This window comes from Mustelus asterias, chromosome 17, assembly GCF_964213995.1.
Source record: "Mustelus asterias chromosome 17, sMusAst1.hap1.1, whole genome shotgun sequence".
Classification (NCBI taxonomy): Eukaryota; Metazoa; Chordata; class Chondrichthyes; order Carcharhiniformes; family Triakidae; genus Mustelus; species Mustelus asterias.
In genome coordinates, this window is record NC_135817.1 from 10,624,611 (window position 1) to 10,639,013 (window position 14,403).

At 47.6% G+C, this 14,403-nt stretch overlaps 1 protein-coding gene across 3 annotated transcripts in view; it reads right to left on the minus strand.

The window, feature by feature from the left end:
• The window catches only part of LOC144506315 (ankyrin repeat and SOCS box protein 9-like), a 66,030-nt gene extending 57,350 nt beyond the window's left edge, over positions 1 to 8,680 (minus strand). The window contains exons 1-2 of one of the 3 annotated variants that reach the window (XM_078232266.1): positions 8,581 to 8,656; positions 8,354 to 8,478 (exon numbers count right to left, since the gene is read on the minus strand). In XM_078232266.1, coding sequence (XP_078088392.1) covers positions 8,354 to 8,441 — 88 coding nt within the window. In that variant the 5' untranslated portion in view covers positions 8,442 to 8,478; positions 8,581 to 8,656. Of the gene's footprint in view, positions 1 to 8,353 lie in introns of all 3 variants that reach the window. The other 2 variants (XM_078232267.1, XM_078232265.1) reach the window with 2 other exon arrangements.
• Positions 8,681 to 14,403: the final 5,723 nt, after the last annotated feature.

Consider the following 14,403-nt stretch of genomic DNA (forward strand, 5'->3'; position numbering starts at 1 on the left):
ACTCACCAAGACTCCATCAAAAGAACCTTCCAAACCCGCAACCTCTGCCATTGAGAAGGATAAGGGCATGCAAATTTCATCACCTACAAGTTCCTTTCCAGGACACCCACCATCCTGACATGGAGTGTTCCTTCACTATCGCTGGGTCAAAAACCTGCAACTCCCTTCCTAACAGCACCGTGTGTGCATACACACTATATGGTGTGGTGGTATGGTGGCACAGGGGTTAGCACTGCTGCCTCACAGTGCCAGGGACCTGGGTTCAATTTCAGCCTTGGTGAATGTGTGGAGTTTGCACGTTCTCACCGTGTCTGCGTGGGTTTCCTCCAGTTTCCACCCACACTCCAAAGATGTGTGGGTTAGGTGGATTGCATTCTCAGCGTCTATACATTTGATGCACAATAATCACTTTTCCACCATAAAGCTAATACAATGGGGAAATTTAACCTGTAATCCCCCCCAAAACACCCAAAGAGTAGGTTGGAGAGTGTCAGTGCAGGGAATTAAATTGGTTAAGAAATGCAAAATCCAACTAGAATCTGTCGTTTCCCAGGGTTTGGGAAACCCGGCAGCTGAAGGGAGGCAAGAACTACCAAATCCAACAGGTAAGTGCCTTCCCAGAGCTGCTTGTGGGTCAGGAGGAGTGCTTCATCCCCCAAGCCTACCAAAAATGATCCTGATCTCTCACCCCTCATGACCCCAAACGCCTGCTCTCTCAGGTGGGCATAAGAAAATCCTATGGCACTATTTTAGATGATTTGAAGAGTTCCTGCCAGTGCTCTGGCCAGTAGTAATCTTTCAACCCACATCAGTGGGATGTATTTTCTGATTATTGTCGTATTACTGCTTATGGGATCTTGCGGTGTACAAATTGGCTGGCCCCCTTTCCAACACCACAACAATGACTATACCTAAAAGGTACTTCATCAGCTGCAGGTCAGCCTGAGGTGGGGCAGCACAGAAGCACAGTGGTTAGCACTGCTGCTTCACAGCACCAGGGACCTGGGTTTGATTCCCAGCTTGGGTGGCTGTGTGGGAGTTTGCACATACTCCCCGTGTCTGCGTGGGTTTCCTCCGAGTGCTCCGGTTTCCTCCCACTTTCTGAAAGACGGGCTGGTTGGGTGCATTGACCTGAACAGGCGCCGGACTGTGGCAACTAGGGGAATTTCACAGTAACTTCATTGCACTGTTAATGTAAGCCTTACTTGTGACTAATAAATAAACTATAAATAAACTTTACTTTAAAAGTCATTGATATAAATAGCCAATATATAAATAAAAGTAACAATAAGGAAAGACCAAATAAATTGAGAGGAACCTTTCGAAAGTGTTTGTTGCTATCTGATGCGCTATCAATTAGGCAAAAGACTACTTGTGTGCCAATACAACTGTAGGCTTTTATTCATAACAGAATCAGGAGCACATCCCAACAGGTAACCGACCCGAACTGAACAAGGGGGAAGAGACAGCCACCTTTATACTAGGTGACAAGGGGAGGAGCCGAGCCGGCAGGGGATGTGTCCAGGCATAACAAACACACAACGGTGGTCCAGGCAGGACAAAGGCACAACTGAAGTCCACCACATTCACCCCTCCTTTAAAAAAACAACCACGGGTGAAGCGAAAACAATATCACAAGTCCAGACGATCTGGTGGCTTGATCCGCCGTCGCGATCGTCGTAGTGCAGGTTGCAGAGTCGTCCGAGCAGGGAGCGGTGTCAGCCCAGGCTCCGTACAGTGAGCGTCGAGAGGAGGCGCCAGGTGGTGAGAGGCAGAACCATCCATCGTCCCGTCCAGTAGTCGGGGACTGCGTGGCGACGGCACCAGCGACTCAAGCGAGCTGTACATAGGGGTGAGAGGAGTGAGCTGTGGCCCTGGTGGTGTATGGAGAACAGTGGGAACTGGGGCTGGGGGGTGGAGGGACGGAGTAGGCTCTGGGCGCACAATATGGGAGACTGGGACAGAAGGGGGGAGGGGCATAGCGGTCTCTGGGCGCACAACACAAGGGACAGTGGGGCAGAGGGACATGGTGGCCTCAGGGGCACCTGCGGGTGCCAAGTCACGGACAGAGATTGTGTCCTCCCACCCGTCAGGGTACGCTACATAAGCGTATTGAGGACTAGCGTGGAGCAATAGGACCTCCTCGAACAAGGGGTCTGCCTTATGGGTCCGGACATGCTTCCGAAGCAGAACAGGCCCCAGGGACATCAGCCAAGCTGGGAGTGAAGTACCCGAGGAGGACTTTCTGGGGAAAGTGAACATCCGCTCGTGAGGGGTCGTATTGGTTGCTGTGCACAAGAGTGACCTAATTGAATGTAATGCGTCCGGGAGGACGTCTTGCCAACGGCTGACTGGAAGGCCCCTAGACTGTAGCGCTCATAGAACAGCCTTCCAGACCATTGCGTTCTCCCGCTCTACTTGACCATTACCCCTGGGGTTATAGCTAGTGGTGTGGCTGGAGGCAATGCCTTTGGCGAGCAGGTACTGCCGCAGCCCGTCACTCATGAATGAGGACCCACGGGTCGCTATGAATATAGGATGGAAAGCCGAACAGGGTGAAGAGCGTGTTCAGGGTCCGAATCACCGTAGCCGTGGTCATGTCCGGGCAGGGGAAGGCAAAAGGGAAACGCGAGTATTCATCGATGACATTCAGAAAATAAATATTGCGGTTAGAGGAAGGGAGGGGGCCTTTAAAATCAATGCTGAGGCGCTCAAACGCGCGAGTGGCCTTTATAAGGTGCGCCCCACCTGGCCGGTAGAACTGCGGTTTGCACTCAGCGCAGACCCTGCATTGCCTGGTAATCGTCCGGACTTCCTCGAGGGAGTATGGCAGGTTACGGGCTTTGACAAAGTGGAAAAATCTGGTGACACCCGGGTGACAGAGGTCGTTATGGAGGGACTGTAGCTGGTCCAGTTGGGCGCTGGCACATGTTCCACGGGACAGGGCATCTGGGGGCTCATTGAGCTTCCCAGGCCGGTACATAATGTCATATCTGTAGGTGGAGAGCTCAATCCTCCACCGCAAGATCTTGTCATTCTTAATCTTGCCCCTACGCCTGGTGTTAAACAGAAATGATGTGGAGATGCCGGCGTTGGACTGGGGTAAACACAGTAAGAAGTTTAACAACACCAGGTTAAAGTCCAACAGGTTTATTTGGTAGCAAAAGCCACACAAGCTTTCGAGGCTCTGAGCCCCTTCTTCAGGTGAGTGGGAATTCTGTTCACAAACAGAACTTATAAGACACAGACTCAATTTACATGAATAATGGTTGGAATGCGAATACTTACAACTAATCCAGTCTTTAAGAAACAAAACAATGGGAGTGGAGAGAGCATCAAGACAGGCTAAAAAGATGTGTATTGTCTCCAGACAAGACAGCCAGTGAAACTCTGCAGGTCCACGCAACTGTGGGAGTTACAAATAGTGTGACATAAATTCTGATTCTAGGATCGCATGATAAAGACTCAGGAGGAAAAAAGCAGAAATATTTATGTGAAATAGTGTGACATAAACCCAATATCCCGGTTGAGGCCGTCCTTGTGTGTGCGGAACCTGGCTATCAGTTTCTGCTCCGCGACTCTGCGCTGTCGTGTGTCGCGAAGGCCGCCTTGGAGAACGCTTACCCGAATATCAGAGGCCGAATGCCCGTGACCGAATGCGGTCACGGGCATTCGGCCTCTGATATTCGGGTAAGCGTTCTCCAAGGCGGCCTTCGCGACACACGACAGCGCAGAGTCGCGGAGCAGAAACTGATAGCCAGGTTCCGCACACACAAGGACGGCCTCAACCGGGATATTGGGTTTATGTCACACTATTTCACATAAATATTTCTGCTTTTTTCCTCCTGAGTCTTTATCATGCGATCCTAGAATCAGAATTTATGTCACACTATTTGTAACTCCCACAGTTGCGTGGACCTGCAGAGTTTCACTGGCTGTCTTGTCTGGAGACAATACACATCTTTTTAGCCTGTCTTGATGCTCTCTCCACTCCCATTGTTTTGTTTCTTAAAGACTGGATTAGTTGTAAGTATTCGCATTCCAACCATTATTCATGTAAATTGAGTCTGTGTCTTATAAGTTCTGTTTGTGAACAGAATTCCCACTCACCTGAAGAAGGGGCTCAGAGCCTCGAAAGCTTGTGTGGCTTTTGCTACCAAATAAACCTGTTGGACTTTAACCTGGTGTTGTTAAACTTCTTACTGTGTTAAACAGAAAGGCAATGGACCGCTGGTCCGTAATTAAAGTGAACCGTTGGCCCGCAAGATAATGGCTCCAGTGCCGGACGGCTTCCACGATGGCCTGGGCCTCCTTCTCAACCGAGGAGTGTCGAATCTCAGGGCCTTGTAGGGTCCGGGAAAAAAAGGCCACCGGACGGCCCATTTGGTTAAGGTGGCGGCTAGGGCAAAGTCAGACGCATCACTTTCCACTTGGAATAGGATGGATTCGTCCACAGCATGCATCGCGGCCTTCGCGATGTCCACTTTGATGTCGTCGAAGGCCCGACGGGCCTCCTCCGCCAGGGGAAAAGAGGTCGATTTTAGGAGCGGACGGGCTTTATCTGCGTAACGGGGAACCCACTGGGCATAGTAGGAGAAGAAGCCCAGGCATCTCCTCAGTGCTTTGAGAGTAGTAGGGAGGGGAAGCTGCATAAGGGGATGCATACGGGCTGGGTCGGGACCAAGGACACCATTTTCTATCACGTACCCAAGGATGGCGAGGCGGCCTGTCCGAAAAACACACTTCGCCTCATTATATGTCAGGTTCAGGAGAGTGGCAGTACGGAGGAATTTTTGTAGGTTGGCATCATGGTCCTGCAGGTCATGGCCGCAGATGGTGACATTATCCAGATACGGGAAAGTGGCCCGTAGCCCGTGCTGGTCCACCATTTGATCCATGGCCCGCTGGAAAACTGAGACCCCATTGGTGACACCAAAGGGGACTCGGAGGAACTGGTAGAGGTGACGGTCCGCCTCAAAGGCAGTATATGGGCGATCCGCTGAGCGGATAGGGATCTGGTGGTAGGCCGATTTTAAATCAATCGTAGAGAAAACCCTATAGTGCGCGATGCGGTTGACTATGTCCGCGATGCGGGGAAGAGGGTACGCATCTAGTTGCGTACACCTGTTTATGGTCTGGCTGTAGTCAATCACCATGCGGTGTTTCTCCCCCGATTTAACTACGACCACCTGCGCCCTCCAGGGGATGGTGCTGGCCTGGATAATCCCTTCCTTGAGCAAACGTTGTACTTCGGACCGAATGAAGGCCCGGTCTTCCGCACTATAGCGCCTACTTTTGGTGGCTATAGGCCTGCAATCCGGGGTGAGATTATCGAATAAAGGGGGGGGGGGGTAATCTTGAGGGTCGAGAGACTGAAGGTGGTGCGCGGGGGGCGCTGCAGTGACGGCGCCTTGCAGACAGAGAGAGGGGGATAAGGGCCATCATACTGCAGGGTGACGCTCCTATGATGGGTGAGGAAATCTAACCCCAGCAGTACAGCTGCGCAGAGTCGCGGCAGCACGAGGAGCTGAAAACGCTCGTAGACTGTGCCCTGTACCGTCAGCGTCACCAAACAGCACCCGAGGACCTCCACTGAGTGGGAATCCGAAGCCATGGAGATAGTCTGTCTCCAGGGCCGCACGGGAAGGGCATATCGACGCACTGTGCGAGGGTGTATAAAACTTTGTGCTCCCGCAGTCGAACAGCCAGTTTTCTGCATGGTCATTTACCTTGATCTCCATTATTGACTTGGAGAGTTGGTGAGGCTGCGACTGGTCCAGGCAAATCGATGCCACCGTCGAATCCAGTAAGAATCCACCTTCGTCCGCGTCTGATGACGTCACGGATAAAGTTTCCCGCTCGGCGCACCTTGATGACGGCATCAAAGATGGTGATTCCCGCGCATCCGCTGACTGTATCAAAGATGGCGACTCCCGCGCATCCGCTGACTGCATCAAAGATGGCTGCGCCCGCGGAACACACAGGGCGCCACGAGGCTTCGCGATCGGCTTCGCCCGGCAGACTTTGACGAAGTGGCCTAGCTTACCGCATCCGGAGCAGATCGCATCCTTCGCCGGGCAGCGACGCCGAGGATGCTTAGATAGGCTGCAAAAGTAGCATTTGGGCCCCGCTGGAACAGCCGTTGCGGTGGAACCGTCGATGGAACGGGATGCGGGGTAGGACCCAAGATTGCGGGAGGCCGCTTCTAGCGATTCAGCCATCGTAGCTGTTTTCTGGAGATCCAGGCCATCCTGTTCAAGCAGGCGCTGCCGAATGTAAGTAGACTCAACACCCGCGACGTAGGCGTCGCGGATCAGGTCCTCCGTGTTCGGAGCTGCTGAAACAGCCTTACAGTCGCAAGCTCAAGCTAGGACCCGCAGGGCGCGCAGAAATTGGGTGCACGATTCTCCTGGCTCCTGCTTGCGAGTAGCCAGGAGATGTCTGGCGTAGACCACGTTAGGGCTCTTTCGAAACTGCCCTTTTAAGAGTTTTATAGTGTCCACGTATGTAGTAGCGTCCCGGAAGATACCGTAGACTGCATCGCTTACCCGGGCGCGGAGCACGTGGAGCTTATCGCTGTCGGAGTCGACGACCGCAGCGGCGTCGATGAATGCTTCAAAGCAGTCCAGCCAATGGTCAAATTTATCAGAGACTCCGACCTCTTGAGGGTCCATTGTTAACTTGTCGGGTTTTAAAAGCTGCTCCATGTCGGTCAAATGTTATGAATAAAATTGGTGCGCTATCAATTAGGCAAAAGACTACTTGTGTGCCAATACAACTGTAGGCTTTTATTCATAACAGAATCAGGAGCACATCCCAACAGGTAACCGACCCGAACTGAACAAGGGGGAGGAGACAGCCACCTTTATACTAGGTGACAAGGGGAGGAGCCGAGCCGGCAGGGGATGTGTCCAGGCATAACAAACACACAACGGTGGTCCAGGCAGGACAAAGGCACAACTGAAGTCCACCACACTATCCATTTAAGATAGCTTGGTCAATGTATATGTTAACTACCCCTGAAACTTGTACTTTGTGCAACAGAAGAAGCAGCAGCTGGATTCAAAAGATTAGAAAGCGAGCATGCTCACTCTTTGAGCTCCTGTTTAAGATGATTTCTCCCCCTTCCTGCACAATATACCAAATCTGAGGTTCAACCCAAACCCGCAGTGAACAACTTAACAGCACCAGTGTGCCTTCCTGAGCAGAATCACACCTCATAACACTGCATACATCTGAATGGTTCCTCCACACCCAATTACTGTCAACATGTGGTTAGCTAGTAGTGTGTAACAAAAAACTTGCATTAGTATAGAGCCTTTCACATACTCAAGACTTGCCAAAGCTCTTAGCAGCAAATGAAGTGTATAAACAGGGCAGCCAATTTTTTTTCTTTATTCATTCGTGGGACATTGGCGTCACTGGCTGTCCAAGATGGCGCCGGAGCGTGGTGACTTCTTGCAAGCTGTTCCCAGCATATCCTCTAATTCTATGCTTTTAAACTCTAGAAAGAAACAATACTTTTCATGTATACTAATACATGTGATAATAATAAATCAAATTTATTACCCATCCCTTGAACTGAGTGGCTTGCTAGGCCATTTCAGAGGCAGTCAACCGCATTGCTATGGTTCTGGAGTCACATGCAGACCAGGTAAGAATGGCAGATTTCCTTTTCTGAAGGACACTGGCGAACCAAATGGGTTTTTCCGACAATTGACAACGGTTTCACGGTCATCGGCAGACTCTTAATTCCAGATATTTTTTATTGAATTCAAATTCCGCCATCTGCCTTGGCGGGATTCGAACCCTGGGTCCTCAGAACATTAGCTGAGTTTCTGGGTTAACAGTTTAGTGACAATACCGCTAGGCCATTACCTCCCCCCCTATACACAACAAGCTCCCAGAAAGAGTAATGTTTTAACGAGCAGATCATTTGTTTTTGTGATGGTGGATGAGGGATAAGTATTTGGTCAGTACACCAGGAATAACTCCCCTGTTCTTTTTCAAATGGGTACCATGGGATCTTTCACATCCACTTAAAACAGCAGATACTGCCTTGGTTCAATCCCCACCCACTGACTGCAATACAGTGCAGCACTCCCCCAGTACTGCACAGGAATGTCAGCTCTGAGTTCCACGCTCGTCTCTGGAGTGGGAACCCACGAGACTGAATTAAGCGACAAGGTTTAACCTGATCAAGTGTTTTCCATTAAAACAGATTAAATAGGAAGCAGGCTGTACAACATTACTCCCCTAAGGAGAGCTATCTACTAAAGGCACAGCATAGATCAGAATTGCATTAAGACTCTCACTGCTTTTTGTAAGTTAGAAGGTAATTTGAATTGCTTACCACCCATCAGTGGGTTGGAGATATAACCTCCGTACAGACTCCCTCCTGCAGCCTCAGGCTGTCTGGTGTTTTCATTCTCAGAAGCCATCTTTCACCAGGAATTTAGCTGCATTTAAAAATCTCCCCTGGGGAAAAGGAAAGACACGAATTGCTCATTTTGCATCCGAGTGAGAAATCCTTCTGGAAAACGGGCAAAGAGAGGTTTAAGTTCCAAATCTGCACTGTACTTTATGCTACATTACGTGAGTGAAGCCTAACAGCTGCTTGCTGCTGTGCTGCTGAATGAGATTTTCAGCTGAAGTCAGTCCACTGAAGGCACACGTGATAAAAGTCACCAAACTTCCTTTCTCAGAGCCAATCAAAGGAAAAGCCAGCAGCAGTGGAACTTACAGAGCAGGGAAACATAGGATCTACCCCAAACAAGAAGCTTAATGAGCCAGGCTACTGATCAACCAGTAAACCTGACTGAATTGATCAGTATCTACTTCTTTCAGATTATTTTGGAGTATAGTGCATTACTGTCCCTCACAGGATTATCCAGTACTTAGGTAACTGTCCTGCTTCGGATAGCATTTCCTCCCAGGTCTCTGGGAACATATTGGAAAGATACTAAAGTGTGTGTGTTAATATGGAGACTCTGGGGGATACTTCCTCAAGAACTCACGGAGGCAGGCCACAGGGACAAACAAGGGTTTATTAAACACACTGCTCTCCTTACACTCCAGCCCTCAACTGCCTGCATGGGCGGATCAATCCCCACCCAGGATCACCTGACCTGTCCTAAAGGGCTACCCCCTGCATATCTAAGTGTGGATGATTAGAGACCTAAGGGTTTCAATGCAATTAGATAAAGGTGTTTTTTTAAAAATCGGATATTAGCAAAGCTTTCTGAATAAGAACCCAGAGTACAAGAATAAACAGGCAATGATAAAATTGTTCAGTCATTGGTATTCTTGTGTCTTTGGTGCTTACTGCACATACTGGATACGAGGAAACATGAGGAGCCTGGGGGAGAAGCACCTCAGTAGACTCACTGAATTTTTATCTGCAGAGTATATTTGCAGAGTGGTTAAGGTAAAGGGGAGGATTTTGTGTGTTCAGGACTGGCAGCCACGAGCAGGGTCGGCAGGGATGTAATCCTAGTCGGGGGAGTAATGGGCTGACAAAGTGCGAGGCTTGTTCGGCAGTTCAGGGCTGAGGCTTGATCTGGGATCCAGAGCTCAGATCAGCGTCTGGAGTGTCACACTCCTCCCGTAAGCCCCTACCAATCTCGCAAAGCACACCCACATCCCCCCTTCCCCCTCGCAGCCTCCCCATTCTCGCCAGAAATCTCTGTCACCCCCTCCCCCTTCTCCGCTCTCACCCAGCCCACCCTTTAACCTCTCCCAGGTGCCAGTCTCGGCAGCACCAACCCCTGGGGTGTAAATTACTTTATTGCGTCAAAGCTGGTCCCTCTGCACACAGAGGCCTGTCCCCATGTTGAATACTGCGTTACTTTGACAAAGATTCAACCCAGCAATCTGCAAACAAGTTAGAAAGTAACAGATTAAAAAAAGATCCACTGCACATTTCAGCAAAGAATTCCTCAGTTAAGGAGATACTCAAATCAAAAATAAATCATTAACACTGTAGCTGACGATAGCACTGCCTGTTCCTGGCAGCAGCAACATAGAAGGAGAGTTGAAGCCAAGTACAGCTTTTGGTGGGCCAGATGTAGAAGTCCTGCTTCGGCCTGACGAGGAAGCTCGCATTCAGCTTCTGTGGGCCTGAATTCCCTCTCTATCGTGCCCGATGCATGACCCCTCTTCTGACCCCTTCCCACAGGTCCCAAGCATGGTGGCACAGTGGTTAGTACTGCTGCCTCACAGCGCCAGGGACCTGGGTTCAATTCCTGGCTTGGGTGACCGTGTGGAGTTTGCACGTTCTCCCCGTGTCTGCTCTGGTTTCCTCCCACAGTTCGAAAGATAAAACTGTTAGATGCATTGACTATGCTAAATTCTCCCTTAGTGTACCCGAACAGGCGCCAGAGTGTGGTGATTGGGAGATTTTCACAGTATCTTCATTGCAGTGTTAATGTAAGGCTATTTGTGATGCTATTAAATAAACTTAACTTAAACCAAGCTGTGGCCTGTCAGGCTAAAGTCTGCACTGATTTATTTATGATGTGGAGATGCCGGCGTTGGACTGGGGTGAACACAGTAAGAAGTTTAACAACACCCGGTTAAAGTCCAACAGGTTTATTTGGTGTAGCTTTTGCTACCAAATGAACCTGTTGGACTTTAACCTGGTGTTGTTAAACTTCTTACTGATTTATTTAACCAAGGCCTTGCTGTTAAGATCACAGGGCTTCCATATCCTTGGCCTTGCTAGATTCTTGACTGATACAGGGCTTCCTGCTTTCTCCCATTAATATCTAGGCCCTTGCCTACATATATTTCCTCTGTTACATATATGTTCTGTCACATCTAGGTGTGACATTTTTAAACCTGAGTTTTGCATCTATTGTATTTTTGTTTCCTTTACTTGCCTTTCAGCCCTCCCGAGACTAGATGGTGCTCTAACTCCACAGTACCATCTGCTTCTCCAGGCAACTGCCTTGACTCAATATATCTCAGTTATATCAAGGGGAATTCTATATAAAATGTCTGCTCTCAGACTAACTCTATTCAGCTTGAGATCATTAACGTGTATAGCATAGGCCGTTGTCCTTTCTGCCAGCTCTCTCTTCTCAAGCTATTCAAAATTAGTCCTACAGCCTGGCTGTTTCCCCACAACCTCATCCACTTCAAATATTCAACCAGTTCCCTCTTCAAGATATGCAAGTTTCTATTGTACAATGCCCTTTGATAAAGCATTCCATTCTTCAACAATCCTCTGTGCAAAAGTATTTCTCTTAATCTCTCCTTGCTCTCTTAGTGGCTTTTTAACATTGCCTTAATTTTATTGATTTTGACTACGTGGCCAAACCATGACTGAACAATTTTATCATTACCTGTTTATTCTTGTACTCTGGGTTCTTATTCAGAAAGCTTTGCTAATATCCGATTTTTAAAAAACACCTTTATCTGGTTGCATTGAAACCCTTAGGTCTCTAATCATCCACACTTAGATATGCAGGGCGTAGCCCTTTAGGACAGGTGTGATCCTGGGTGGGGATTGATCCGCCCATGCAGGCAGTTGAGGGTTGGAGTGCAAGGAGAGCAGTGTGTTTAATAAACCCTTGTTTGTTCCTGTGGCTTGTCTCCGTGAGTTCTTGAGGAGTCTCCATATTAACACACACTCTTTAGTATCTTTCCAATAAATATATGCTCCCATTCTTTAATCTTCCAAAATGCATAACCTCGTTATCCATGTTTAAATGTCTTTGTTTTATTCGTTCTTGGAATATGGGTGTTGCTGCCTAGGCCAGTTTTTATTGCCCATCATTAATTGCCCTCAAGAAGGTGGTGTTGGCTGCCTGCTTCAACTGCTACAGTCCATGTAGTGTAGGCATATGCAAGGGAGTGAGATCCTGGATTTTGACCCAGCAATAGTGATGGCAAAATGGTTCCAAGTCAAGATGGTGACTGGCTTGATGGGGAAATTGGAGGGTTGATGTTCCCATATGTCTGCTGCCCTTGTTCTTCTAGGTAGTACAGTTTATGTATTTGGAAGGTGCTGTCAGAAGAGGCTTGGAGAATTGTTCCAATGCATCTTGTAGATGGTATACACTGCTGCCACTGTGCATCAGTGGCGGAAGGAATGAATGTTTAGGTGGTGGATGGGCTGCCAATCAAGCAGGCTGCTTTTGCTGTGGATGGCGTCAAGCTTCTCTAATGTTATTGAAGCTGCATTCATCAAGGCAAGTAGGGAGTATCCCATCGCACTCCTGATACGGGTTGGGCTGATGTTGGTGACAGAATGACGTAAAGAACTCTTTGTAGTCTTCTGAATGTTAACAGTAGTCCTTATTATTCTGCTTATGGAAACAAACAGTTGTATTGAATCCAACAAAATATTGACAGAAGATCTGATATTTCTAACCAGATGAAAATTCCCATGCAAGCCCCGTGAGCAGAGGAGTTTGTTTTGAGAATATTGATATGCTCAAAGTAAATAAAATGATGCTTTCTGATGCACAATACAAAAGAATATATTGAATAAGGTAAGGTATAAAATATAAGAAACAGTACAATAAATCAAACAGCTTGAAACTACTGTTTTACACAGCATGGTATAAAGTGGAACAAACAATAAAAATGGAACAAAGTGAAGAACCAATTAATTTGACCACAGGAAAACTGGACTCTTGGCATCTCAAGCTTTCAGCTGAAATAAAAAGGCGGAAATTGTGGAAGGTACGGCCACTAGGAAAAGGCAGGATGAGAGTTTGGCAATAGAAGGTGAAAAGCAGGAAAGAACAGGCAGATCGGGGAAGGACTGGAGGTGTGGACAACACCAGAAAATGGACGGAGGGAGAAATGACAGCGGAGGGCTGAATTGTGAAGGGAGATACTTTACGGCCCTTGCTAATTATGGATGGATGGAACAATAAAATAATGTTCACAGTTTTAGAATATTAAATTGATCATAAATCATCCGAGAACCACATTAAAGCAATACAAAAGCATTGTGCTTGTGTGTCCTGGGGTTACTGTGCACTTTGTGAATAAATGAAGCAATGTTGTCATTTACAGCAACCCCTACTTCCACTGTTCAACAATTTTCCAGTTCTGAGCTCCACAAGTTAATAAATACATTTTGTAAAATTCTTATTATGCAGAGGGGATATAGTAACTAGCTATTTACATTAAGAATTCCACAGAACTGCACTGCACCCTCACCCCACAACTGCAGGAAGGAGTGAACAAGTCAACTAAGTCATCCACCACATCACTGCCCTGCCGCCTTAGCTAGCAGCTTTAAAGCAGGGTGTCCCACCTCTAGTCTGAACCCCGTATTAAATATCAATGACACAAAACAAACTTCGGATACAAGTTCCATTTTACGTGGAAAACCTTTATTAACCCGTTAACAACAGTATCTGTGTACATCAGTCGCTTAGTAAGACTCGCATGCAGGAGCTTATTTCCAAGTGGTCAGTCTATTGCACAAATTCTTCTGCGTGGCTTCTGCTTCCCTGGCTGCAGCAACAATGTCCTTGTGGGCCAAAAACATTAAATGCTGGAAAATCTCGACAGGTCTGACAGCATCTGTGGAAAGAGAGAACCGAGCCAATGTTTCGAGTTTGGATGACCCTTCATCAGAGCTCTATTGTCTCTCCACTGATGCTGTCAAAGCTGCTGAGATTTTCCAGCATTTTCTATTTTTGTTTCAGATTCCAGCATTCGCAGTAATTTGCTTTAATTTTAATGTCCTTAAAATGGCTGTGGCTTTATACCCCTTTCTGACCCTGGTCCTTTAATGTGTAACACCTCACATCAGGTCACCCGATCAACACATCTAGGTACATACCATCAATGGAGGTAATATTTGCATCATGATAAGGCAGGAAGAAAACCACTCACGAATATCCAGGGAGGCCATTGCAATGTCTCAGAGACAAAGTGTCTGCTGGTGAGCCACTGCCTCAATAATGTGGCCTGACTTGTCTCTGTTATTTGGTTAAGCTGTCTTTATTTATTAACTCCGTCAATTATGTATTTGGTCAGAATTCTTCTCCCTTAGTTCCAATAACCTCCTCACTCCATGGTCCTACACCATTTGGTGAGATCCACATGCTGGTGGTCTATATTTTTACTGGCTACATTTTACTTACAAATAAAAATACAAGTGATGTTAAAAATGCCTTACAGCATAACAGAAGTACAAGAAATATCAAAAGCTTTGGGGATTGAGTCACTGGCCCAAGAATACCTAACCTTTGATCAATACCAATAGCCACAGCATTTACATGGCTGGTCTAATTTTGTGTCCAGTAAATGGATGTTGATGAGTTCAGAGGTGCTAATAGCATTGAATATCAAGGGGAGATGGATAGATTCGATCAGTGACTGGTACTTGTGTGGCACATATGTCACTTATCAGCCCAACATTAAATGCTGGCTAGT